At 40.6% G+C, this 27,622-nt stretch overlaps 1 protein-coding gene across 3 annotated transcripts; it reads right to left on the bottom strand.

Moving 5' to 3' along the window:
* Positions 1-794: 794 nt before the first annotated feature.
* On the bottom strand, positions 795-26,616 carry LOC307261540 (endophilin-B2-like). 3 transcript variants are annotated; one of them, XM_080042105.1, is made up of 12 exons: positions 26,486-26,616; positions 25,612-25,753; positions 21,934-22,062; positions 13,958-14,091; positions 13,358-13,450; positions 13,222-13,233; positions 11,170-11,232; positions 9,265-9,288; positions 8,642-8,731; positions 5,711-5,811; positions 3,672-3,873; positions 795-2,144 (listed from the first exon to the last, which is right to left on the bottom strand). In XM_080042105.1, exons 1-12 carry the CDS (start codon positions 26,546-26,548, stop codon positions 2,037-2,039), a joined length of 1,161 nt encoding a protein of 386 aa, XP_079898231.1. In that variant the 5' UTR covers positions 26,549-26,616; the 3' UTR covers positions 795-2,036. The 3 variants fall into 3 exon arrangements, with proteins under 3 accessions (XP_079898231.1, XP_079898233.1, XP_079898232.1); XM_080042107.1 differs by having other exon boundaries at positions 3,698-3,873; XM_080042106.1 differs by lacking the exon at positions 13,222-13,233.
* Positions 26,617-27,622: the final 1,006 nt, after the last annotated feature.

Below are 27,622 nucleotides of genomic sequence, written 5' to 3'. Positions count from 1 at the left end.
CTAACTCTGGCCATAGGACGCTTTGTATCGATGTAAACAATAGCTGTGACACAGTCAATGAATTCAAATAAATCTGAGTTTTATTAAATCTCATACAATTCATTCAGTCTGCATTGGTTTAGGAACAGGCTATAGACATTTCAAACTAAATAATAATACAAGATGAGGTACAACAGAACCACAAGAGCAGAAGTATAAAAAAAAGAAAAGAAAATTAAAACTGTTTCTAAAAATGTGTGGAATGAGCACAAAAACAGAGAGCAGGATTACATTCGTCTGCCAAGAACAACTAGAAGACCGTGTTCAGATATTTGCATTTTTCTAAGTTGCTCATCAGATTTGCATTGTGCTCATATCACACAAAAACTCCTCAGACCAGTGCTCGTAAAACCAAATTGAGAGAGTGCATGCATGAACACACACTGGACGTTAGAAAGCACATTAGTATAACTGTGTGCACTGTTTGGAGCTCCAGATTGCGCACAAACAGACCTAACAAACACAAACACACACACACACACGTCCAGCAGGGACAGGCTACGAGCCGTAGCACATGCACAGGTCAAAAAACTGAAGACACTTTCAACATATAAAACAGACACAGACAGAGTGCCTTAAAACTCAAACTGAAGTCACACAAACACACAGTGTGATTAGAAAGGAGTCACGGTCCTGCATGCTGTAATGATGTGGCGCAAGTACATTCTGTAGTGAAGAGAAAACATTCTCTGAGTTGCAGCAGACGGCCTTAGCGGCTCCTTCCCCATCGTGTTAAGGCAGTTGGGATAGGAGTGTTCATGTTTATTGTTGCTGCACAGGTGTAGTTCATTATGGACATTTTCAGTGCTGTGGAAAGACCTGGGAAGCAAAACAAAAACTAAAAAAAAAATCAAATCCCCCATAAAGGGAATGTCTAATCAAAACCAAATGAATTTCTGTTGCTAGTGTTATGTTTCGACCACAAAAATGTTATCGTGGCTTAAAATACAGGAAGGAATTACATTCATTTCCATGAGAAGTTAAGGCAAATCTACTTCCCCCAAGACTTAAGGATGACCAAGCATCCATGCAAGACTTTTTTTTGTTGAGCATAATTTAAAAAAAAAAAGATGCAACTCACAAGAAATGCAGTTCATATTGGAAGTGAATACATTTCTGCACTCAAATCAGGAAGCAGTGCCATCTTGATTTTATATGAATGGATTTTAAATGATGTTATTCTCTTCTGATATCTGACAAGTCATCATTTATTTGAACTTCTCCTTCGATGAGAAGTGTCTGTCATAACAGAGGTGTAATTAACTGACTTGTTATTGCATGTTTGTTTTAGCCGCGCATTCCGTCTTCAGGAGGCAAACTCATGTTCAGTGCAAACTCAAATCTTCTAACCTAGATGTAGAATCAATTAGAGGTTAACAAAGTATTTTTTGACATCACGGGGAATTCATATTTTAGAGGCAACACAACTCAGGGTTTTATTTCAGTCAGTATGTTATCAAGCAAGGCGGCTTTAGGAAACAATAAAGACACTTTTCCTTCTTTTTTTTTAAAGAAAATCCATCTGCAGACAGTGTGAAAACAGTTTGTCCCAGATACACTTCTTCCAACCAGGGAGAGGTCTACCTGAAGCTTTAACATGCACAACAATAAATAGGAAATAAATAGAAAAAAAAACATAATTATAATGAATCGCAAAACTAAATCTAAAAGGAATGTTAAGCATGGCCCCATGGGGACTTTCCTGTAACAATGTCTCCAGATGACTGCGGCCAGTTGTACTTGCCAATACTTGAGTGTGTACTTGGGAGAAGCACACACAAGCGCATGGGTGTTTGTGTGTAACCCGTTTCACATTGTTTGCTAATGCTTGCTGTGGAGGAGTGGGATCGGAAGGTTACAGGTTAGTGTTAGGAGTGTGGTTAAACTAAATTGAAAGTCAACAAAGATATCCTCATGGCTTTAGTAGTACCACACACACCCACACATGCGCCATGCACGTGCACATGTGCGAGTGTCTGTCAATGTGTGTGTGTTCTTTAGCTGAGCAGCTCCAGGTATGTGACAGGCACTTTTCCTTTCACGTTTCCTCTCTCTCCGATCAGCCAATCAGAGTCCATCCCTGGCACTGTGTAAACGGTGATCAGCTGGAACACACAGGACGTAGACACTTTAAAAGATAGTACTCAAGGTGAACAGCTAGAGAAAAAGGAAAATAGGCTTTCAAAATAAAAGAAACCATTTTGAGTTAGGAAAAATAAGGTAACATAAGAAGACTATGGTGTCCACTTTCAGGTTTTCTCAAGCCATGCCCCCCGATTTTCAACCTAACCTAGCCCTACCTCCACCTGTGAGAAGGACAAACCAAGATAACCCTGAATATAGCAGTTAGATTCAAACCGTAAAGTTAGATCAGGGTTATATTAGTCAGAGCAGACTGGGCTCTTTGGAAGGCGGTGCTTAAAGAGAATATGATGGAGCGTTTCAGACAGAGGCTGAAAAGCTAGGAGATTTTGCAATGGCACTGTGAGAAATATACTTTTTTTTTTTTGGACACTAAAACACATTTTCCAGTAGAAAGACAAATTATAATTGTGAATGTGAAAATGAGCATTATGTTACTTTTAATAGAAAGGCTGCATTTGTCTTGATATGAATGATATTATATGGTTTGTGGCTTATTATTCAAACACTTTTTGACATAACTTCCTCATTGAGGATTCATACCAATGCAATATCACTTTGGGATTCTTTCCGTTTGTCCCTGTGGTTTTTGTCATTGGTAACCAGTGTTCGGTTCTGCTTTCATTTTCCTTCTTATGTCATGTTTTCCTTCGTAAATTCTTAATAGTTTATTTAGCCAATTCAAATCTAGTGTGAAATCAGATTTTTGAAGCGGAAATCCTTTCATATTTCAGATAGAATCTTATCAGGCTTATCCTTGAACATTTTGTAAGTAACTATTAGCTAAACATAACTCAAAGATGTCATATATCCTTCGGCTTTTAGAATGTTCACAATTTGCACCAAGAAGCTGAAAAATTAATAAACAGCATATGATCTGAAATGCCATTTGTACTTTACCAGAGACTGACTCTTCATCTTGAAGGAATGTTAGAAATGAATCAGAGTTTAACCAGGGTACAACCAAAGTGTTGTGAGGGGACGAGCTGAAGTTATGAGCAAGAGCAGATTAGCTGCAGAACTATAAAAATACCATAGTCCATACTCAACGAGGAGAAGCAGCTTTTAGTTTTTATGCACCAAATATCTGGAACAAACTCCCAGAAAACTTGAGGTCTGCTGCAACCCTCAGTTCTTTTAAATCGAGTCTGAAGACTTTTCTGTTTCCATTTTAACATTTTACTTTTAATTTAATTTAAATGTTTTACTTCTTTTCATTCGCTTCTAAATGTCTTCTAATGTGTTTTATGTATTTTAATCTTGCCCCTGTAAAGCACTTTGAGTGGCCTTGTGTTTGAATTGTGCTATATAAATAAACTTGCCTTGCCTTGCCTCAGTTAATCAAACATTAACCTTTAGGGGAAAAGGGGTCAAATATGTAGAACATGAATCAACAGAAGCCTTACAAGTGATGTTATTGTTATTGCCAACAGCCATAACTTCACATGCTAGCCAGTGCCACAAAGCTTAACTAACTTATGCCACTTTACCTCATCAGCCAGAAGGGAGAGCTCACTGGAGTCAGCGGCGTCATAATCATAAAGCACTTTGGCCTTGCGGGTTCCCGTAGCCGGGGCCTGGACCTCCTCTATCTTCAGTGTGTCGGTCTCCACGGGGCTGCTGGGGTCTTCTGATGCAGAGCCAGCATCAGGCATGGAGTGAGTGGAGTTCAGTGCAAACGCATTGGGAAGCCTGGAGTGATGGTCAGAAACATACATATAGAATAAATGATACAAAAATAATAGATAAGATCAGATGGAAAAATCCTTGATACGCCCCATAGTGAGGACATGTTAATATAACCTAACCATAACCTGTAAACATTACAGAAGGCAAGTGACAGAGAAACACTAATAAAGTTGACGGACAGTTCAACATTGCTGATTGTACAGTCTGACTGCTGCAGGGAGAAAAGATCTGTGGAAACTCTCCTTCACACTCCACGGGTGTATCAGCCTGTCACTGAAGGTGTATCAGCCTGTCACTGAAGGTGTATCAGCCTGTCACTGAAGGTGTATCAGCCTGTCACTGAAGGTGTATCACTCTCATGAAACTAACTGATGAAGTGGATGGGATGTCCTGTCCAACATGGAGGACAGCTTGGCGATGACCCTCCTGTCTCCTACCACCTCTACCAGGTCCAGTGAGCACTCCAGACTCCACTGTCTGTTTTAATCAGCTCATTCACTTTATTCCTGTCAGCAGCCGTGATGCTGCCACACCAGCACACCACACCTCAAAATATGGCCGATGCTACCACATAGTCATAAAAAGTCCTCAGGTGCGGCCCCTGCACTCCAAAAGACTCTTCAGCAGATATACGAAATATAGCATGAGCAGTATCAGCACAACACTAGAAAAAACACACATACAATACATCTAGAGTACACTGTAACCTACAACACTGCTGCCTAAAGGTGGAATCAGCAATTCTGGAGAACACTTGTCGTCAAAATCATTATTTTCGGAATCTATCCGTTATATCAGGGTATTGGCTCCAAAGGTTTAGTTAGTTTAGTTGTTTTCTAGCAAAATAGCAACTACTCTCTAAGCACTGCTTCATTTGAATGCACCTCTGGCCTGTTGGTGCCTGTGTACCGTACACTGGGCAACACAATACCACACAGACGTTGGACAACGTGGATCTTAATGTCAGGAAAATACCAAACTGTTGGAGCACTGCTTACACTGTTCAGTCCTTTGCCACAGAAATAGGGCTCCTTAGATAGAAAAGCCAACAAGGAAAAGAAGCTAATGCTAATTAGCATGTGGAACGTATGTATGAAGTATTAGGGAAGAATTGGAAAACACACAGAGAGAAATAAACGGCATGTGCACACAGGAAGGCGAGCCATACTCACACGTCCTCGTCACGACTGAGGGCATGAGACAGTGAAGAGGATTGGTCATGAACGGGGAAAAAATATCAAAAATAACAAAAGCCCACAGGCTATATACAAGTGTCTTTGTTTTTTATTGTTGTATTCTTTAGTAATAGTACCAATACAAGTTTCTCTAGTATCTGGGGCATTCGCTTACACTGTACATGCATTTATATGCCTCTTCAAAATATGCAATATGAGAATTATTTGAACTAAAACTAGCGCTACAACTTTTACTTCTATTTGATTAAAAAAATCTCGTAAAAATTACATGAAAATAAAAAATAATTTCCAAATGTGCTGCTCCCGCTTAACCTGCTGTTACAAAAGATTATTAAAAATGTTGGTAAAATAGTAAAGCAATGGAGCTGAGCCTGCATCATGGCTCTGATATGGGTCAACACCCAGGAAGGCACAAACTGTCCAATCAACTGCAACCTTGGTTAATAGGTTTCTTGAGCCATCTAATCATTCACAGTGACCGATCAAGCCTTGGGCAATGGTTAACCTGAAGTGAAAGATTCTTCTAATTCTTAGAAAACCTTGTAGATCTGCAAAACAGTTTCTGAGTCCTTTGAGGGAATGACAGAGTATGAGGTGAAGTATGAAGATAAATGGCTACTTATCTGCAGCCCAGTGGAACTCACCTTCCCATCTCTTTCTGCAGCTCTTGCATGTGGAAGTTACACTGCTTGTAGAAAGCTGCCTGGGCCTCCACAAACTCATTCAGGCAGCGCAAGTGGTTCACCTGCAGAGAAGCAACAGTCTCACAGTCACTCTTAAAGCAAATACCACGGTGTGAAAAATACTCCCAAAATATCAAAAAGTAAAAGAATAATGCAGAAAAGTGTCTCCTTTGACGGTGTTGTCTAATACGTACCATACAATATCATGGGACTGTTATTAATGATGCGATCAAAGGTACATATCGAGGGCTTGGAGCAAAAGGGGCGTAAGTGACATATTTGGCAAAACTGACTTTTATATATAATATTAAAAGGTCTTGATCAGTTGGTAAAAGAATAACGTCACAATACATTTTACTTTTTGAAATAAAGGCTGAAAACATAAAGGAGTAAGAATAGGCTCAAGAGCTGACAATATGGAGGGATAGCAGAAAAGACAAACATTTATACTACAGAAAAAGTGTTTTGAATATGTTTGGAGAACCTGATTACAATTACATCCAAAGATGCTTCTCCTTCATTCACTTTTGGTGAATGTGGCCTTGGCCAGAAGGTGTTGATGTCGTCAGGCGGTCTCCATCGATCATTGGGTGTTTCCACCCTGAACCGCAACACCCTCCCGATGGTGGGTCGGCAGTGGTGGCCAAATCACTGCCCATCAACTCCTTCCTCCTGCTCCACAACCAGCAAGAGGCTCTTTCTGCTGCCTCCCCCAACCTGCGAGCTGCCGTCTTTCTCTCCCTCCCCGTCACCCCATTGCTGTGAGCATCCTCCACACTGACTGGGCAGGGAATCCTCTCCAGCCGACCTCGACTGGGAAGAGCCATGCCTGCCATCCTTTCTCCCTGCAGTCATGCACGAGATCCTGGTATTTGCTGCTCTTTCTCTCAAACGCCTGATCACAACCCTCTTCCTATGGGACTGTAAGTTCAATGAGAATGATCTTCTTTGCCTCTTCAGACCACAGTACCGCGTCTGGCCTCAGGGTTGTCTGGACAACCGGGGGGAATTGCAGTCTTCCCCCCAGGTCTACCTTCATTTCCCATGATTGGGCCTTTTGCAGCAGATTGCTTCTTGTTGTTGCTGTGGTTGGTGGCTTTTGTCCCTCCCTTACAAAGTTGACTGCTGGTATTGCTTTCCCATGTGGTTGGCGCCGCCTGTATCTTCCTTGGGCCAGTGCCGTTTTACACCCTGACAGGATGTGTGCCATGGTACCCCTCTCCCCACAAAGCTTGCACAATGGGTCCTCCCTCAGACCCCACTTGTGCAAGTTTGTCGGTGTTGGGAGTGCGTCATACACCGATCTTAGCATGAAGGAGATGCGGAAAGGCTCCAATCGCCATAGATCTCCCCATGTGATCTTCCTCTTGGGTAAGTCCCATTTGGTCCATGCTCCCTGGGACGCAAGCTCCACTGCTTTTGCCCTCCGTCCTTCCTCCTCCAGGTTCCTTACTTCCTCCTGGATCATGGCCCTTTTGTCCTTGGATCCTGCCTTCCCCCATTTCTGGGCATGGGAAGTTCCCAGACCCTGTCTTCCAATGCATGGCGTTCCAATGATGTCACGTAGCTTCAACATACTCTCGGCTTGTGCAACAGATGAGTCAGCTGTTTGGATGCCTGCGTGTTTGACTTGTTCATCCTGGGCGTCTCTGTATGTCATTATGACTCTGCACTTTGCTACCTTAAACTCCTCCACCACAGATGACAGAGGAAGTTGGAGCTGTCCTGATCTTATGTAGAGGCCTACTGTAGTGAAGCTTGGAGGGATTCCCAACCATCTTCGGAGGTACTTATATATACTTATATTGATATATAAGTATATATAAGTATATCAATATATACCCACATATGTGGGTATATATTGATATACCCACATATGATGGAGAAAATATGGACACTAAAATAAACACTTTATTTTAGATTTTTTTTAAATAATATATATATATATTTTTTTTACAAATATGAATTGAAGCCTAATCTCTATCAGAGTAGAGATTGCTTCAATATGCTGTTTTTTATTAAATATTTACAATCAATAAAGTTTGTTTTTGCTCTCTTGTAAAATTCTGAAAATGTCACTTACGCCCCTTTTGCGCCAAGCCCTCGATATAGGCTAATACTGTTGGTGAAGCAAATTTAAAAATGTCTCCATACTGTTTAATCTGCAAACCCCACAATCTCAAGGAGACATTTGTGGAGATAATGATGGCCTTAAATTCTTTCCTAAAACAAGTGTCTGTGCCGTAAGAATACTGTATTTGACCATAGGATGGAATATTCATACTGCACCACTTTCAGACCTTTCACAGGATTCGTCTACAGACTAAAATGATTGATGGGAAAATTCTGTGCCCAGAACCATGTGTATAACAAATGTAACTTAGAAACGTAGTGACTAAACCATTTTAAGATCCCAATGCCACTGTGTTGCTGTCTTCATTCTAACAGAAGTGCAAACGGAACAGAACAGCAAAACAAACATGTCTATTCATTTTTTCATTAAAATGTATTTAAATGTTTGTTTTTTTCTATCAGCTTCCACCTCTGTAAATTCTGTTCATCATCGCTTAGATGAATTCTGGCACTTAGTTAGTGAATTGGAATAATTAAAAGGACAGTAACCATTTTATTTTGATGTATGTGCTTGGTGGCGCTGCAGATTTTAAAGGTATTTTAGTCCTAATATGTACGTATCTAAAACGTTACCACAGTAAAATAGGTCTCAAGAGTCTTCCACTGGATGTTTTTTTGTCTTCCATTTTTATCCAAAGTCCTAAAGTATTTAACTTTCTTCTTAACATAATTCAATGTGCGTGACTTATTAAACCCTGCCTCAGCTCCATAGAGACAGACAGAGAGGAGAGGTGTGTAGGGGTGCAGTGACTGACATACATGTGTACTACTGATGCCTTCCAGCAGCAGCCGTGTAACCTCTGCCTGTCTGTCAAACTCTGTCTGGGCCACTCTCAGCTCGTGTTCAGCCTAAAAAAAAAAAACAATGGGAAAAAATATTAGTGACACATTTTCTGTATAACCCTGAAATGCTTTCTACATTTAAAAAAAGGCCAGACTTGAATCTGGGAACATGGTTAAGGATAATGCTTGGTAACAAAAACTAATAGGGTGAGAAAGAAATGATCTGATAGGCTTGGTCAGTTCACTGTTAATTTTGGTCAGGAAGCATCAACTGTTTTCATGCCTAAGCACCCTAGGAAAACACACTTTTGATCTCATTTATATTAAAAAGCACTTATACAGGAATATTTAAGTTATTTTTGTATTACTCTTGCATTTTCTGAAACACAGTCAGTGTCCGACACAGTGTAAGTGTGTGTCGTTAACCACACGTAACAAGTTTATTTTGACGGCAATAATGTTCATTCATGGCCAATTAAAAGCGTTGTAACCGGACAACACATGGAATGACCTCATTGATTTGAAGCATTCCTAGGCTTTATTCCTAGAAACCATTAGGATTTCATCAAAGTTGAAAAGCACAACATTGTCGTACTTACTTTTTCAACTTCCTCGCTCCAGAGCTGAGCAAAAGAGAGGAGAGAGAAATACAAGTTATAACAAGGATAATCCCAGACGGACGTTACTACTGTGATGTAGTAACCTCAGTGCCTAACATCATTAGAAATGTATAAAAAAAATATCCTTTAATGCCCCGGAGAACAAATCCTCCCATAATAAGGAGACATGTAAAAACAATAATAACAAGTTTATAGAATGTATTCTGATGGCCAAGGTTTGAGTTAATGTAGGCAAATATTTGTTTTGGATCAAGCCTGGTATTCACTTTGAAATGCCATTTCATTACGACTACATAACTCAGTCAGACAATGACTGAACATTGAGTTTTGTTCTGTCCAATCACATGCATGCAGCTGCTTGTTGCTTTGTTTCTTGTTTGCATCTTTGCTTTCTCAAAAAGACCTTTTTTTTGCTGGCCCCATAGTCTATCTGTAGAGTGATGGACATGTAACAGTTTGGATGAGCTTATCTTATATTTCCATATAGGTCCATGGGGCTTATCCGCCAATAATAGTTAATAATAGCCAATAAATAACAAGAATGTCATTATAGAAATACAAAACTAGTTTTGAGGAAAATTGCCAACATTTTAAAAGTATTAACACATTATTTCATCAAAATAAAATAAGATAAATTAAAAAATTAAACTTCCAAATGTAAATATCGGCCCCAAAATTCCAGTATCAATCCGCCTGTACTTTGGATTAAAAAGACACCGTAGACACAGACAGACAGCTAGTTCTAAGCCTGCACTACAAGTGTTGGGGACAGAGAGAGAGTGACAATTAGTGGCATTTCTATTCCTAACACTGATCTCTTCAATGTGTGTCGGAAGTACTGTGCTGATTTAGCCGCAAAAAAAAAAAAAAACATTGTTTGGAACCTATCCTGAAACTACGTATTAACAGAATTACTATTACAACTGCAAAGGAGGTACATGCAAACATTCATACAGTATTTTCATTCATTTCCTCATGTCTCAACTCAACTTTGTCTCCTGCATGTTGTCTTGTTGGCAGAGTTTTTTGTATCAGTGGACATTGTATGGCAGTGATGCAATACAATTTCACATGGGATTTCTGATGTTATCTAAGACCGTCTGGAGAGTTTAGTTCACACTGCTCTTGGCTTATCTTGTCCCCACTGTGCAGTGATGTACAGTGTTGTATAGTCCAGGCCCCTGTGACACATTGGCTGGGTTTGGTTGTAGGTGAGTGAGACGCGCACACACATACACACACACACACACACACACACACACACACACACACACACACACACACACACACACACACACACACACACACACACACACACACACACACACACACACACACACACACACACACACACACACACACACACACACACACACACACACACACACACACACACACACACACACACACACACACACACACACACACACACACACACACACACACACACACACACAGCTGACCGCACCCAATTTACTCAAGGTAATGAGCCACACATCCTTCTGAGGTGTTGAATGCCACTCGCTATCAAAAGGTATGCAGACAACTTATCATTACTACACACTATCATACAATGACTCAGAGGTCTAGTATGCAATAATCATATCATAATCACCATTCTTCCGGATGGACACCGCCTTCTCCTGACTAAACATTAACAATGACTGGTAAAAAAATACACTATATGTTCCTGATAGCTGCATTAAGGCCTTTTTAATGACCCTAATACAAGGTAAAGGGATTTCACCCATACTCCTGGGGACCTTTCTTTGACCTATATTAGAAACTGATTGAACCAGATGTGATTTTGATCATTATTTTAACTGGTTGATTGTACAGGATCTCTCTATGTTTCTTTTAGTAAAAGCAGACTTGTCTCCTTACCGCAGAGGCACTGGCAGAAAGCACATAGTTGCGGGGTCTGGTCTCCTGGAAATCTGGAGCCGTCTACAGAAAGAGGAAGGACACTTAGTATTCATACTATGTAGTACTCAACGTATACATGTAGACAGTACTGAAGCACACACTATACAGAAAGAAATGAAGAAATGCACACCGAAAACATTTGGAAAGCACAAAATAATTGAGATGGGTTAAATTGGTCAGAAATGTTCATTGTGCGTTAGTATCAGTGTCTGAGAATTCAACGACACAATCAATATTATATTCATGTTATGCCTAATAGAATATAAAATGTATGTCAGTCATGTGTTCAAGTTTCATTTAATTTTGCCGGTAGAATTTAAAGTTATTTTTTTCCCCAATTCATTCTTACTTTTTAAAAAGGGGATATTATTATTATTATTATATAGAGTTATATTACCCCGAGCCAATTGCAAAGATGGCAGGTGGTGGTTGGCAGTGTACACACCTGACCGCACACTTCCACACTTCTTAGGTGTGTCTGAACACACAGAAGAAAGTTGCCGAGAGGTGATGTAATACATTTGTTTGCCAACATCCTCTTCGACAGCAGTGAAACTAGTGACTAATCTGTGGACGTTCACTGACATGAGCAATACACAACACTGCACAGTCAGCTCCACACAGCTAGTCAAAAGTAGCTTAGCATGCGCATGCTAACATGCATACAGGTTGTCGGACTTTGTCATACTGAGATGTCCAGAGAAAAGTCTGGCTTTTTATTTTATGAAGGTGTCATTATTTCTATATCATAGTGAAATAAAGGAATGTAATCAATAATATGACCAATAAAGCCTTCCATTTCCATTAGGCATATTACTTGGTTTGTTATACCTACTACACACAACTTAAAACGATTTTCGCGAAGAATTCCCATCAGAATTCACAGGGAAGTCAGAATAAAGTACAAAATATTTGGGACCGGCTGACAAAACAATTATTTATTATTATATTTTTGTCAAGAAATAAGATTTCAGTTTCAGGCCCCAACAATAGTACAACTGGTTTTTCTAGGAGACAGTCAGTGCTTTCAAAATATTCAAATAAAATTGGTTTCTGTAGAAGCAGGACAAAGCAAGATCCAAGAATTTGGGCGAGAAAAGGAGTGTTGGGAAAGGCCTGATAGATTTGTATCAATTTTCCAGAGAAGAAAATAACCTGTGTTCTGTGGTTTTGGTTAAAATTAGCCATTATGTCTTCACAACATGTTATTCTCCCAGCCAATACATGGAGTACTCGAGCATTTAACCTCATGATCTGGGGGCTGGCCAACAATTTGTGTTTTCATGATCGGTCTCGAAAAATAAACATGAGTCAGCCCGTGGCTGCACACTATGAATAGAAAGAAGAGCCTCCACTGTCTAGAAGGCCTGTAATCAACAACAGTGGACGTACCTACAGAGCAATCATTTATTTTGTGCAATGTTCTTGCAATGAAAACTTGAAAATTTGAAGTGGAATGACGTTTAACCGAGAACAGTTAGGGCGTGTCTGTTCAACTCTTGCTAATGTACAATCCAATCTCAAATATTGATATTGTATTTAAGTCTCCATTCAAATAAAAGAAAAGGCAATCTTTTTAGCTTGTGGGGAAACAATCGGCATTGAGTCAACGTTCCATAGACATCTGCATTTCTCAAATGAAGATATTAGATTTTTTGCGACAAGGCTGTTAACCTGTAGAACTGGCTGGTAGAATAAACAATCTCACCAGGTCCCAGTGTTTTACTCAATGTAAAGGCTGCTGGTAATTTCACATGAATCTGTTTTAATATCCTACAACGGTTAAGGTTTCTCTGCAAAGAGTCAACAACAGGTCAAAAGTTGTTTTTTTCAGTCCCGTGCTTTGCTTCTAAAAAAACAGTGTGTCATTGAGTTTCATGCTTATTGTTTCTTGTTGCCAATAACTGAATGACGCAGAAAGGATTTTCAAAGCAAGCTGGACAGGAAAAAACAAACCCAACATGTGCGTCATACACACAAAGTCTTTAATAAAATGGCTTCAATACTCACGTCTCCATCGCACTGCAAAGGGATTATGAATATACAGAGAGTTAGTCATGGTTAAGGGCCACCCAATAGCTTGTTATTGTTATCAGAAGGATTATGGGAGTGAGTGAGGGTCCTTGGAGGGACTTAAAGCACTGACCGCAGCCTTAGCCTCTGCCACCTTAGCCTTCTTCAGACGGGCTTTACAGGAGTCCAGGTCCAGGCGCAGGTTCTCCAGGAGTCGCCGCTCTTTCTAAATGATACACACACACACACACACCAACACACAATGAGGAAGGCAGCTGAGCAAGGAGCAACCACAACCATTCAAGCTACGCTGGCACGTCACAGTTAAAACAGGCTGTATGGCGCCTGTGGACAGACATCCATAGGCTTCCAAAGACTAGAGTAGGACCTGGTCCAAAGGGGGAAAGCAACCATGCTGCCCTCTAGTGGTTAGTTGTACAAAGCGCAGGGTTAAAGCTTGATTTCTCATTTATTGAAGGTTTATGCTTTCAAACTTTGAAATAAACTATCTAAGGTGAGACGCTGCAGGCAAAAACACTGTTTTGTTCAAAGCACAAAATGTACATTTAGGTGTTTATTTGACTAGAACATGTCTGTTTGCGTCTGTTTATTTCTCCTTTACAGACATCTTTAACAGCTATTATCTCAACATTTGTTTTCTTCAATACTCATTTCAATACTCACTTGTTTTCTTCAAATGTGTGTGGTGAGTGTGCGTGTGCGTCAGACTCACTGAAATGGTTCTCCAGTCTCCTTCCAGAAAGTTCCTGAGAGGAGTGAGGAAACTGATGGCTGAGGTCTGGAGGAACTCCCTCTCTGCTGCCCCTAGTCTGCGCTCACACTCCCCCACCTCCATCAGAGTACTGCCTGCAAGACATTAAACACACCACAGCCATTCACCTGATGTTCTATATTAGATGCCATTACTAATTTTTTTTGTCTGTTATCTGATTGTCTGTTTTTATTTATGAGTACACGCATATGTTTGTTTCATGTGATTGGTGTCGACCAATCAAGGGACAAAGGATGCAAATTAGCACTTGCTACAATCCTGTATATTTACATGTAAATGTCTATTAATATGCAATGTCCCTTTAAATAAACTTAAACTTAAACTTAATTAGACTTTTAGACATTTCTAGGCTCTACCTTAAAGAACATATTCAAATAATTCAAACAATTGTGAACAACAAATACTTAAGAAAGAAAGCATGTGTGCTTCTCATAATATAAAACCACCTTCCCTTGGCTGAATAAAGGTTAGGATAGGTTCATATCTGTTGGCCAAATACAGTGCAATGTAACATGTGAGTTAAAGAGTTTCCTTACATGGTTTCCTGCCCTCTTCTTACATTTGTCTCTGTACTATACTAGATTCAATACAACTGTTAGTGGGGGAAAAGGGAGTAAATGCCACCAGCGGCTGTTTGCACTCTGCCCTGCATGAATAATAGAAAGCCTGCAGCTTAGTTACTGTGGCATAACAACGGCAAACAGGGAATGCACATTGAATAGTTATTCATGACACAATTGATCAGCGTCTCTGTTTAGAATGGCCACTGGTTGCTCTCAGCAGTGCACTTTATCTTAAATGTACTGGATTACTATTGCAGCATGTACCCAGGGCTTCATGTATTAATAGTAAGTTAAAGCTTCTTTAATGTGTATTAAGCATTAACTAACACTGAACTAACAGTTCATTAATGTAGCCTTATTGTAAAGTGTTACCACTAACTCCTATACATGCTTGTGAGTAATTTAGTTGATAGGGTTCAATAAATGAAAACACTGACAGTGATTGCTTGTTAGGAACACACAATGACAGCTTGCTTAGTGTCATCTGGCTGATGACTGGACATGCAGCTGCTCCCTCACACTCACAACATACAGTAAAAACTGAAGACATGATGCAAGGAAAGCACATGAATTGAAATGAGCCGAAACCCATAATAAATTATCTTTACTGTATCCTCCAGTGGCGTAGCGGATAGAGCGCGTACCATATTGGCTCCGGCCTTTGTTGCAGTGGTCACGGGTTCAAATCCGGCCCATGTATCTTTACTGCAAGTCAACCCCCCTCTCTCTCTCTGTCTCCCCATGTCAACTCTGTATTATCTAATAAGCTTGAAAATGCCCAAAAATAATCATGTTAAAAAAAAAATAATGATCTTTACATTTCCACTATCAAACTCTGTTGTCTTTAGAACAACCGTTTGTAACTTTGTCTGGTCTGAATTATGTATGAGGTAGGTATATTCTCAGGTATATTCTGTGTCCTTGTTGGGAAATTGTGAATGCATCGTGTATACAGTACATGTGGCCACTATTCTAAACAGACAGCTGACTGAGGCCACGCCCCCTACATGCACTGTGCATTCCTCCATCACATGGGGGACATTTTACTTAATTTATTGAATGGGTGGGGTGAGACATAAGTAATATTTTACTCAACACTCATCTTTTTGTTTTCAGTGAAATTATTGATTGTTCATAAAATAATCAACTTGATAAAGTTCTACTTACAAATAAATCTGTTCAAATGTGAAGTTTTTTTTAAATTGTATTAGTTTGCATGAATGTCTGTCTGCCTATGACAAAATATAGTGTTTATAGGTTTAGATTTATGTTTAGATATGAAAAAAAATCATTTAAATTACAGCCATTTAGTTAATTCCTATAATTCCCAATTTTGAATATTCCCGAGCGAAAGTTCCCGTGGAAAGTTTCTGGAAATTTACCGGAAACTTTCCACCCCTTTGCAACCCTAGTACCCAACCAACACACTCGTAAATTATTTTACACAGTTGTATTTTCTGTCAATAAGTTTCTCAAACAAATCTTGTGCAATTTTGATTAAGTGAACTCTAAGGACAAATGAATTAACTACTATATGTAACGTAGTGTCACTACTGTCAAAATACTGAATGTCATTACTACCACATCACCAAGACATTATTCAACCCCACCAGTGACCCTGCCTCGCCTACTTTGCCTGAGTTACTGTCGGGTTGGGTTGCTTCTGTCACATGACATAATAACAAAATGATGAATTCCAAGTGAACGGTGTGGAAAAACATTCATGGCTTAGTTGGGTATTATTACTACCATTTTTGCTGAAACTAAACATAGCTTGGGGTTCTTATACTGACTAAAACTAACTGATACAAATATATTTTGTCACATCAGTAAAATCTCTAACATGAAATGTGAGCTCAAACATTTGACAACAAAAATCCAATAGTTAAACCTGCAGTGTGTAGAATTTTTGGTTTTATTTCCTAGCAGATTTTGTAGAAAGTAATTATAATATCCATAAGTACATTTAATTTAGTGCATAATAGCTGAAACATTTTTTTGAATTATAATTTTTTTCCCTTAGAAAGGGTCTCATATATGTCCATATTTCTGCATATTTTGGACCAAGGCCTATTGCCGCCATCTTGAAAGTGTCATAGTTGGAATGTCATCAGGTGCATTGTTTAAAATTTTGAATTGTTCTTGTCCTTGAAGGCCACTGTAGCTTCTGTTATTATTCAAAAGGGGTGGGGTTACCCAGGGAGTGTTGCATTCTAGAACTTTGTAGAACTTTCTTGATGATGTCATATTACACACTGCACCTTTAAAAGGCAGTGAAAATGTAAATGTTTAATTCAAGATTTTAAAATCAGATTTGAAATTATAAATGAAAGTGGACTGTGGCACTCAATGGAACATATATCATAAACACATATTAACCAATCTGGAATTCATAGCAAGTTTAAAAGCTGTTTGGAATGCTATTAGTGTGCAGCCATTTTGTTATTATTTGAATTAGAGATTGTTATTTTGTAGGTACTGATCAAAAGAAAATAGAATGTGTCATCAAAGTTACATCAAAGGAATATTTCCATTGCATGTGTACTATGACATCATCAATACATTCTATGAGTAGAACCAGCTCTACAGCCAGTCAGATGATTTCAAACCTTTCAACAGGTGACACCACTTACAGAAAGCAGAATCTTAAAAAGATAACAAAGGAAGACCACTGATTAAGACAACTGTTCAGTCCATTCATCAGAGACCAACTACAATTGTTAACAGCAGCATCACTTTGAAACTTAAACAGCCAAAGAAAATGCAGCCAGAAAAACACTTAAGAGGATATGACCGGACCTACAGACAGCTAGGCACAGGTAGACCTCAGCAGAAAAACTTCAGGGAGTGCGATACACCTCGTGAAGAAGTTAGGAAGCTTAATGACCTGTTGGATAAAACAAAAGAAGAGTTGGAACGGCAGAAAAGCCTAAAAGAAGTTTTTATAAACAGAGAAAAAGAAGCAAACAGAAAGCTAGAGAGGCTGCAGAAGTACAGTGCTGCAGAAACGCTCAGCGCTGCCAAGATCGCTAATCAGGTGAGCGATACAACTAAAAGAAAGAAAAAGAAACTCCTGCAAATTGACTATGAGGAGCTTAAAGTGGCACATATCACCAGCCAAGAAAAGCATACAGCTGAGCTCCAGGGTGAGAAGGAGAAGAACAAACTTCTCAAAGAAGAACTGGATAGACTCAGAGATTCCCATCATGAGGTCAGCCAAAGGTGTGAAACTGATGTCCTCACTGCCAGACAGGAGGCTGACAACCTTAAGCGTGAACTTGAAAACAAAAGCAAGTCACATACATACAAGGTTATTGAGTACTGGCATGTGATCCACACCTTTCTAGCTCAACAGGAAGCCCTTCGTCAAACGATGGCCAGGGAAATCAATATCCTGCAGCACAACGCCTTTGAGAGGGAGAGGGTTTTCAGGAGAGAGATGGAAGAGTTGAAAGCTCAGCTCAACAGCCAGATCTCGCTCAACCTTGAGCTTTGCAATGAGCTAAAGGCTGAGAGAGAAGAGTACCAGCCATCCAGACGAAACATTGGCACGATTCAGCAGAAGCAAGACGATGAGTCATCCAAGCAGGAAGAGCTTCCCCCTCATGGATCAGCCACGGAACTCCTGGAGGAGGCCAAAGTATGTGAAGATAAGCCATGTCGACACACTGAGTCCATCCCCAATGAACCAATCCTGGACATTCTGAAGGAGGCCATAGTATCTGAGGAGAAGCCGTCCAGGCAGTCCCTCCCCATTGAACAAGCCCTAGATTTTCAGGAAGAGGCAGTAGCTGTAGAGAAGCAGGAGGACTCCCTCCCCAAAGAACCAACCTTGGATGGTCTGGATGAGGCCGGAGTATTTGAGGAGGATCCAAGCAGGCAGGAAGAGTCCCTCCCTAACGGACCAGGCCTGAAACTTCTGAAGGAGGCAGAAGTATCCCAGGACAAGCCGTGCAAAGAGGAAGAGTCCCTCCCTAAAGAACCAGCCATGCACATTCTGGAGGAGGCTAAAGTATCCGAGGAGAAGCCGTGCAGGCAGTCCCTCGCCATTGAACAAGCTCTGGATACTCTGCTAGAGGCAATCAAATCTGAGGACAAGCCGTGCAGGCAGTCCCTCCCCAATGAGAAAGCCCTAGATTTTCAGGAAGAGGCCGAAGTAGCTGTAGAGAAGAAGGAGGACTCCCTCCCCAAAGAACCAACCTTGGATGGTCTGGATGAGGCCAGAGTATCTGAGGAGGATCCAAGCAGGCAGGAAGAGTCCCTCCCTAACGGACCAGGGCTGGAACTTCAGAAGGAGGCAGAAGTATCCCAGGACAAGCCGTGCAAAGATGAAGAGTCCCTCCCTAAAGAACCAGCCTTGCACATTTTGGAAGAGGCTAAAGTATCCAAGGAGAAGCCATGCAGGCAGTCCCTCGCCATTGAACAAGCTCTGGATAATCTGGAAGAGGCAAAAGAATCCAAAGAAAAGCTGTGCAGGCAGTCCCTCCCCAATGAGAAAGCCCTAGATTTTCAGGAAGAGGCCGAAGTAGCTGTAGAGAAGCAGGAGGACTCCCTCCCCAAAGAACCAACCTTGGATGGTCTGGATGAGGCCAGAGTATCTGAGGAGGATCCAAGCAGGCAGGAAGAGTCCCTCCCTAACAGACCAGTGCTGGAACTTTTGAAGGAGGCAGATGTATCCCAGTACAAGCCGTGCAAAGATGAAGAGTCCGTCCCTAAAGAACCAGACATTTTGGAAGAGGCTAAGGTATCCGAGGAGAAGCCGTGCAGGCAGTCCCTCCCAATTGAACAAGCTCTGGATACTCTGGAAGAGGAAAAAGAATCTGAGGACAAGCTGTGCAGGCAGTCCCTCCCTAATGAACACACCCTAGATTTTCAGGAAGAGGCCGAAGTAGCTGAAGAGAAGCAGGAGGACTCCATCCCCAAAGAACCAACCTTGGATGGTCTGGATGAGGCCGGAGTATTTGAGGAGGATCTAAGCAGGCGGGAAGAGTCCCTCCGTAATGGACCAGGCCTGGAACTTCTGAAGGAGGCAGACGTATCCCAGGACAAACCGGGCAAAGAGGAAGAGTCACTCCCCAAAGAACCAGCCTTGCACATTCTGGAAGAGGCTAAAGTATCCGAGGAGAAGCCGTGCAGGCAGTCCCTCCCCATTGAACAAACTCTGGATACTCTGGAAGAGACAAAAGAGTCCAAGGACAAGCCGTGCAGGCTGTCCCTCCCCAATGACAAAGCCCTAGATTTTCAGGAAGAGGCCGAAGTAGCTGAAGAGACGGAGGAGGACTCCCTCCCCAAAGAACCAACCTTGGATAGTTTAGATGAGGCCGGAGTATCTGAGGAGGATCCAAGCAGGCAGGAAGAGTCCCCCCCTAACGGACCAGGGCTGGAACTTCTAAAGGAGGCAGAAGTATCCCAGGAGGAAGAGTCCCTCCACAAAGAACCAGTTTTGGATATTCTGAAGGAAGATAAAGTATCTGAGGAGAAGCCGTGCAGGCAGTCCCTCCCCATTGAACAAGACCTAGCTATTCTGGAGGAAATCACAAACAAACCACCCACTGAACTTCTTCAGGCAGAAGTCTATGATGGTAAGCTCCCAACAACAGAGAAAACAAAGAGAACTTCAATCTGGAAGAGAGTCCGCCACCTTCTGGGGTTGAGGAAACCTCAGAAGTGGAAAGAGTAGAAGATGTCAACATTCAACAAAGGCACCTGAGCTGACTTTCCCTCCAGCACCCAATAATCTGCCAATGGATTAAAAAGAATAAACATCAAAAACAACAAAACATGCAATAAAATTTTAATTCCTGAATATACGGTTGTTTTCTGTAGTAATTGAAAAGTTACGTTTTGTTTTCCAATAAAAAGCTTTTATGGTTATGGGTAACGCACACACTATGAATATTGAGCCTATTTAGAATATGTTTTGGCTAGGACAACTGATCAGGGCCAATGACCTGTTATGAACTGTGTTTACTGTTTAAAGCTGGGGTATGTGATTTCTGATTGGTCAAAATTAACATGAGCTTTACACTTTGACAAATCAGAGCGAGGCTCCGATTCTCTGTTCTTATTGGCTGTTGGGACTGTCCCTTCACTTTGGTACGACTTTGTTGGTGTAGAGCGTGTTTGGTCCGCCCTCGAGTGCGATTGCTGTATTCACACTTGTCTGAAAGATGTGCACCAAAGGCGAGAGTACACCTGAGTTCGTTTCAACTGAACTAAATACGGCAGGTGTGAATACACCCTTAATGTCCACACAGCCAGTAAAAAGCCACTAAAGCTCAACTTTCTGTACATATTTATTATTTTCTGGTCATCAGGCCCCTAATGTTCAGGGCAGAAGATGCAGAGTGAAACCCAGTAAAATGTATCTCACTCATCTCATGGACTCATAAAAACACAGATGTGACAAAGGCCTGTATGATGCTTTCTGCAGTTCTTTCTTGAGCACATGGTGCAGACCGATACTCAATACAGAATGGTGTTCACACTTTGATCAACCCTCAGCACTAAGTAAAGTAGACTCCATACTTTTGATTATTTTCTATTTATTTTTTCAGTTGGGTTTTTTATTTTATAGTATGGCACTATTGATGTCATGTTTTATGTTCATAAGTCGTTACATTACAAGTAATTCTTTTTTTTTAATGGTTTGTGTTTTGACATTTGTATTTTGTTCATGTTGTTGTACAGCTCTTTGAGGCATTTATGTGTGTGATAAACATAATACAATATGATTTGATGATGTTGATGGATTGATTGATTACGATTATTTGTTTGGTCTATAAAATGTCAGATATTTTATAAAGGTTGGTCTAATGGGGACTCACTAGCCAAACACTATGATACATCACTGCTGAAGATGAGAAATACAAATGTTAAAACGTTCAAATGACAGTGTGTGACATCAGAAGACTTATTCTGGGATGCTGCAAAACTCCAAAATCCAAGAATCTCTGCGGAGAGGGAGATGACAAGCCACCACTTTCTATGCTCTTGCCTAAAACGGATACTGGAACGAGTTATTGAGCTATGAATCTTCCCAAGGACATCTGTACAGATACCATGATTACTGCTGAGCCAGAGGAACGCAGAGAGCAAACCAACTGGATGGAACCACTATTGATGTTCCAGCAGGGTGACAGCTGGTTCATAGTGCCTGTATGAGTCTGTAGGGGGAGTATAGAGAGGGGAGGGCTATCTGATAGAACTCTAGCTGTTATTGCTTTTTAACAGCAGTACATAACATGGTGTTTATTCCTAATCTAGATACAGATGGGATCTTACTGCGGGGTCACAATCTCACTTTGATTCTGACCCGCTTCAAGCTTGTTTTCTAAGTGTTTGCATACTAACCATATGGGGTTCCAGGACCAAACTCCTTTGCTGCATCTTGCATATATTGACCCAGCAGCTCTCCATTGGTGAGTCTGGACGGAGCCTTCCTGTCCAACTTCTCATAGAGAAACTCCTCGATTCTGGCACCTGCACAGAGAGTCAACAAGGCTTTCATTAAGGACACAGATGGGAAACAAAAGAAGCATTCGAAACAGCAAGTTAATTTCCTCCTCACACTGATGGAAACTACACACAAAAAAATAATAATGTGTGGGCGTAGACTGTTGCTGGTGGCATATACAGTATCTCACAAAAGTGAGTACACCCCTCACATTTCTTCAAATATTCCATTAAATCTTTTCATGGGACAACACTGAAGAAATGACACTTTGATACAATGTAAAGTAGTCAGTGTACAGCTTGTATAACAGTGTAAATTTACTGTCCCCTCAAAATAACTCAACACACAGCCATTAATGTCTAAAGTGCTGGCAACAAAAGTGAATACACCCCTTAGTGAAAATGTCCAAATTGGGCCCAAAGTGTTAATATTTTGTGTGGCCACTTTATTTTTCCAGCACTGCCCTAACACTCTTGGGCATGGAGTTCACCAGAGCTTCACAGGTTGCCACTGGAATCCTCTTCCACCCATTCATGAAGACATCAAGGAGCTGGTGGATATGAGAGACATTATGCTCCTCCACCTTCGGTTTGAGGATGCCCCAAAGATGCTCAATAGGGTTTAAGTCTGGAGACATGCTTGGCAAGTCCATCACCTTTACTCTCAGCTTTTTTAGCTAGGCAGTGGTCGTTTGGAGGTGTGTTTGGGGTCGTTATCATGTTGCAATACTGACAACTTTAAATTTAACTGCGATTCAAATATATACTGCCTGTAACGGCATGCGAGGAAAAACCTTCACCATGAGGCATTGCAGATTTACAGTGTAATGAGAGAATGTGGAAAAATGTTGGCTGAAAAACTATCACTAAATTTAAGTATGACTCCACAGACACTTTCAACAGGGATGTAAGGTTTCTGTTATTATGTCCACTGGGTGTAATTCAGTAAAGTAAATGAACACAAGACACGCTACAGTCACAGAAATGGGGAATCAAAACCGCTGACACATCCCTAACATTATAAGGTACAAAAAAAACAAACGTTGCATAGAATGGGGAAAAAAAAGTCTACAGTGAGTCGACATCAATCCCTACTCGTTACAGAGGAGACACAAACAACATGACTGTGATGTCTGTTAGGCTTGGGTGGCATCCCTAAATACAATAGTAAAAGTCTGATCCGTGGCCACTCCAAACTGATCATGGTCTAAATCTAAAATATGGGTTTTGCCAGTCATTGCTTTTTGCTCATTATTTTTCAATCAATGCTATATAAATTGTGTGAAAACAAACCTGATTTTGACTACATAGTCCCACCTATAAGCTATAACCTCATTTATTTTCATGAATTAAATGTCCTTACGCAATGCATTACTGTCACAAATTAACCACCCAGGTCTAATGTCTGTTAAGTAGGAAAAATGAATATTGTGGATGAGTTGAGTCTACACAATTACAAAGTTATATATGTATCTCATATAGTAAACATGTTTTCCACAAGTACACTATGCAGCAAATATGTAAAACCAGGCCATTCAGCAGTCATGTTCCCCAGACTAGTAAAACACTTTTTAAGTCTTAACTCCAAAACATTAACTATACAGTTGATCATAAACTGATAAAAGCCATGTCATGGTTTGAACCAACTAAGACTTGAAGGTGCTACTTTCAGTTTGTGTTCATTTCTGCAAACCCTTTGGACAAGTGGTAGTGATTTTACGATGCCAGCTGTTTTCCTGGGTGAGCGTATCCATGACAAAGGCATTAAGAAAAACTAAATAAAAAATGTAATTCTTTGCACTGATGGTCTTCGACTTTCAGACCATCTTCAGACATATTTAAAAGTTTTTCGTAGCTACTTTAAAAAGACTAAGAAACGGTTCAGTAATGAGCTATCTGGCTGTCAAGTCATATTGCACTAGTGGGAAAACTCCATATGTCGATACAAAAAGGTTGAGAATGGTTTTCCATACACCACACAAACACAAACATCACTTCACACTGTCACATGCTGCATGTAGCGGGAATCATGACAACAACAGTTCAACTAGTGTGAGATGAAGAGAGCAAAATAACAACAGTCTGGATGATGGGGAAATGTGAAAATGGTTAAGAAAAAAATGGCTTGGCCTGGTAATAAGTAACATTGCTCAAATCTGATCAGCCAAGCCAGAAAAAGAACTATAAGCAAATCTGTTTTGTTTTTTTTTATATATGGAAAGAATACCCTAAAAGCCCTCTTCAGATGTATAGCAAGATAAACATGAGAAAGATAACTTGAAAAAAAAATGAAGGCAATTTAAAAAAAGCCATGAGTTTGGCTCTCACTGGTAAATAGCCAATGGGCATACAATATCATTAACCCATGTGCTGACTCGAGATCAGCGGGCTGCCAGAACAGCATTGATCCTATGACCTGCTCTGAGTGTACATTCAATGTACAGTATCTATAAGCAAACTTTAATACTTAATACCAGACCACCATGTTCATCAACTAGGCTAGTCTGTACTGATGATTGAGAGGCATGACATGTTTCCACAGCAGGGCACTGAGGGAGGGAGGGACAGTACTTACCAGTGTGATCGACTGTAGCATGGAGAATCAGAAAGTCACATGTTAGAGCTCCCTATTCTGCAGCATGTCATTTCATCATGTCACTGTAAACCTACAAAGAATGCTTATAAACTACAGTATGTACAACGTACTTGACCTCTTTGAATGTGTGTGTCTACCGTAACTTATTGTAAGGACCACACCATGTTTCTGCATGTTTCAGACTTTTAACATTTCATTTCCCTTTATTATTGAACGTTGCACTTGTGAAGCTGATCCCATTTTAAAAAGGCACCCTGTGGAGTTTTTGACCACGGTTGGATGAATATTTTTTGGGTGGTTGTTGAGGGATTGAGCATGAAAATGCACATGCATGAGACGTGACACACATCTCTACAGCCAGTTGCACATTAGCTCATAAAACATGGATGTAAACAATACACATTTTAAAATATTCTTCTGGCTATTGAAGGGAAATACATTTGCATATGAGTGAGAAAAAACTCAATGTAACAAACATTTGCAAACTCCACAGGGCAACTTGAACTCTGCTTACAATGCCAGTAAAGTTGGCAAATACAATTGTGCAACCGCATTTTAATACACCGATGACAAAATGAAATGTCTCCTTCACTAGGTAGAAGCTGAATTTCATAAATACTAATAACAAATGCAAGATATTCTAATGTATAATGTAATTTTTTAAATCCATCCATTTTTCAATCAGTGTGATAAGTCCAGCATTATTTTATTGGCCTATATTTCTTGTATATAAATGTACTATGCCTACTTCAATTGTATGTTGCATTACATGGTAAATATCTGATGATGCATCTTTTTGGTTTTAAATTAAATCAGTAACCTCTGCTAAAAGTGTATAATAGATAGGCTATATGTCCATTTGTCTTATAGGCCTAATAAGTAAATCAAGAATAATAGCAGTAGTTCTCCCTAGAGAGAATATGTACTTTGCCATACTCTTTCCACCTCTAATTATGGGATGTGTCGTATTGATGTCATACTTGGGTTGGGCTGCAGCAGGACCTCAGTCTGTCTGTAGATTTTCTCAGTCCAGTTTTTGGTGCAGTCTGCGCGGCTCATCAGGTTCTCAAAGTGGGCGTCCAACTCCGTCTTCTCTGCCTGGCCCAACTTCTCCTCCGTGAACTGAGGCAGGACACACACACACACACACACACACACACACACACACACACACACACACACACACACACACACACACACACACACACACACACACACACACACACACACACACACACACACACACACACACACACACACACACACACACACAGCACGAGCACGAACACACACACACACACACACACACACACACACCGTGAGAGAGGAGCCTCTGTAAAGCACAGCTGTCCCTCCCCCGTCAGCCTTTCCATCAGTCATAACCATTGTCATCATACATCGCACATAAAGCGACGTGATGTCATGACGTCCCGGTGAAGGTTCACGAGCTTGCCAGACAGTTAATTCACTCGCCCAATTGAATAAAAATAAACGCATGCTAGGCTCTTTTAACTGGACTGAACCCATTAACAATGTATTCTAGCGACAGCTAAGCTAGTTTACCCAAAATATAACGTTACATTAAAAAGACAACCTTATCCTTGTTGGCTAACAGGACAACGCAATTTCATTGCATTGTAAGCCATTTTTATCTTAGTATTATCACCACGACCTAAGTAGATATCAAGTCACTGTGTCTGCTTGCTATTTCGATACGTATCGTGACGTTAGCTAAACAGTGCGATGTAGCTCACTGCGAAGTGAGGTCTCGTGCAGCAACGTTAGGAACAGCTGGCTGTCAAAAAGAAAACAAGCATCAGACCGACATCACAGAACGAGCACTTCACTGCTTACCTGGACAGCTCGTGTGAAAAACAGCCCAGCACCGGAGGCTAACTTCTTCACGTTGAAATCCATGGTATCTGTATGCCCGCTCGTAATGATACACTCGAAGCAGCAGACTACTCGACACCAGCGGCTGGATGTGATGGCACCACACGCCAGAAAAATCACGTGACTGCCACGGGTGGACGAGGCCTCGTTACGTCAACATCTATGTTTCTGGTAAAAATATTTCAAAACAAAGCGTTTCAACAGAGGTCGCTCTCTATAATAAAAGTACATGTTAATGATAGCAATTTAGACTTGGGCTATTGTTTCATTAGGGTCCTGCGTTACATTTTTAAATTAGTAAAATATCAACTATTGGCCACCAGATGGCACCATTTTGACTATTTCGATTGCTTTCTTTGGCCATAATACAGACATTTGTAGTTCGATTATAGAGCACATAAAGATAGGAGCATGCTGCGTCTTGTAAACTATTTTCTATTTAATTCTAGTGAATGCTATACAGGGGGTCAGTTGTAACACTGTTTGGAAAATGCGTTCGTCAATGGAAAATGACTTTATTGTTGGTTTGGACACGAGGGCTCTGTCATGTGATGCTGTTCCACTAGTATAATTAGATTTACACTTAATGACATTTATTTTGTATACTATAGCTATTCACTTAACGGGTTATTTTACTGTTTTTATTTAACAGTAGCATCATAACAGTAGGCCGTGGCTTCTCCCCTTATGACATCATATGGAGAGTTAAGTCTGAATGGAGTTTTTGGACACAGGTTTTCAGAAAGGAAGAGGGGGGAGGGTTGTTTTTTCTCATTCTTGGTAGTCTCCCATATTAATGTTAAAAGACCATGGAAAAGGGCATTTTGCATAGTACCTTTAAAACCATAAAACCTTTCTTATCAGCATCTCAAAACTGGACATTACAGTAAAACTAGCTTGTGCTCCCTTGAGGAATGGATGTCTGGTAGGAGTTACACAAACACACAGAGGCCACAGGATGGTGCTGTTCTCCAGTTGATCCGTGCCATCAATGGTTCTGTGGTTCTGTCCAGATGCACCACATTCAAGCAGCATTTCCCAAACACTTCCCCAACCTTCTCTGTGGCGTGTGTTGTGCACATGTTTGGTGTGGTTCTT

This window comes from Ammodytes marinus (assembly GCF_949987685.1).
Source record: "Ammodytes marinus genome assembly, chromosome: 2".
Classification (NCBI taxonomy): Eukaryota; Metazoa; Chordata; class Actinopteri; order Uranoscopiformes; family Ammodytidae; genus Ammodytes; species Ammodytes marinus.
Note: the sequence above shows the minus strand (reverse complement) of the source record. Positions and strands in the feature narration are given on the sequence as shown.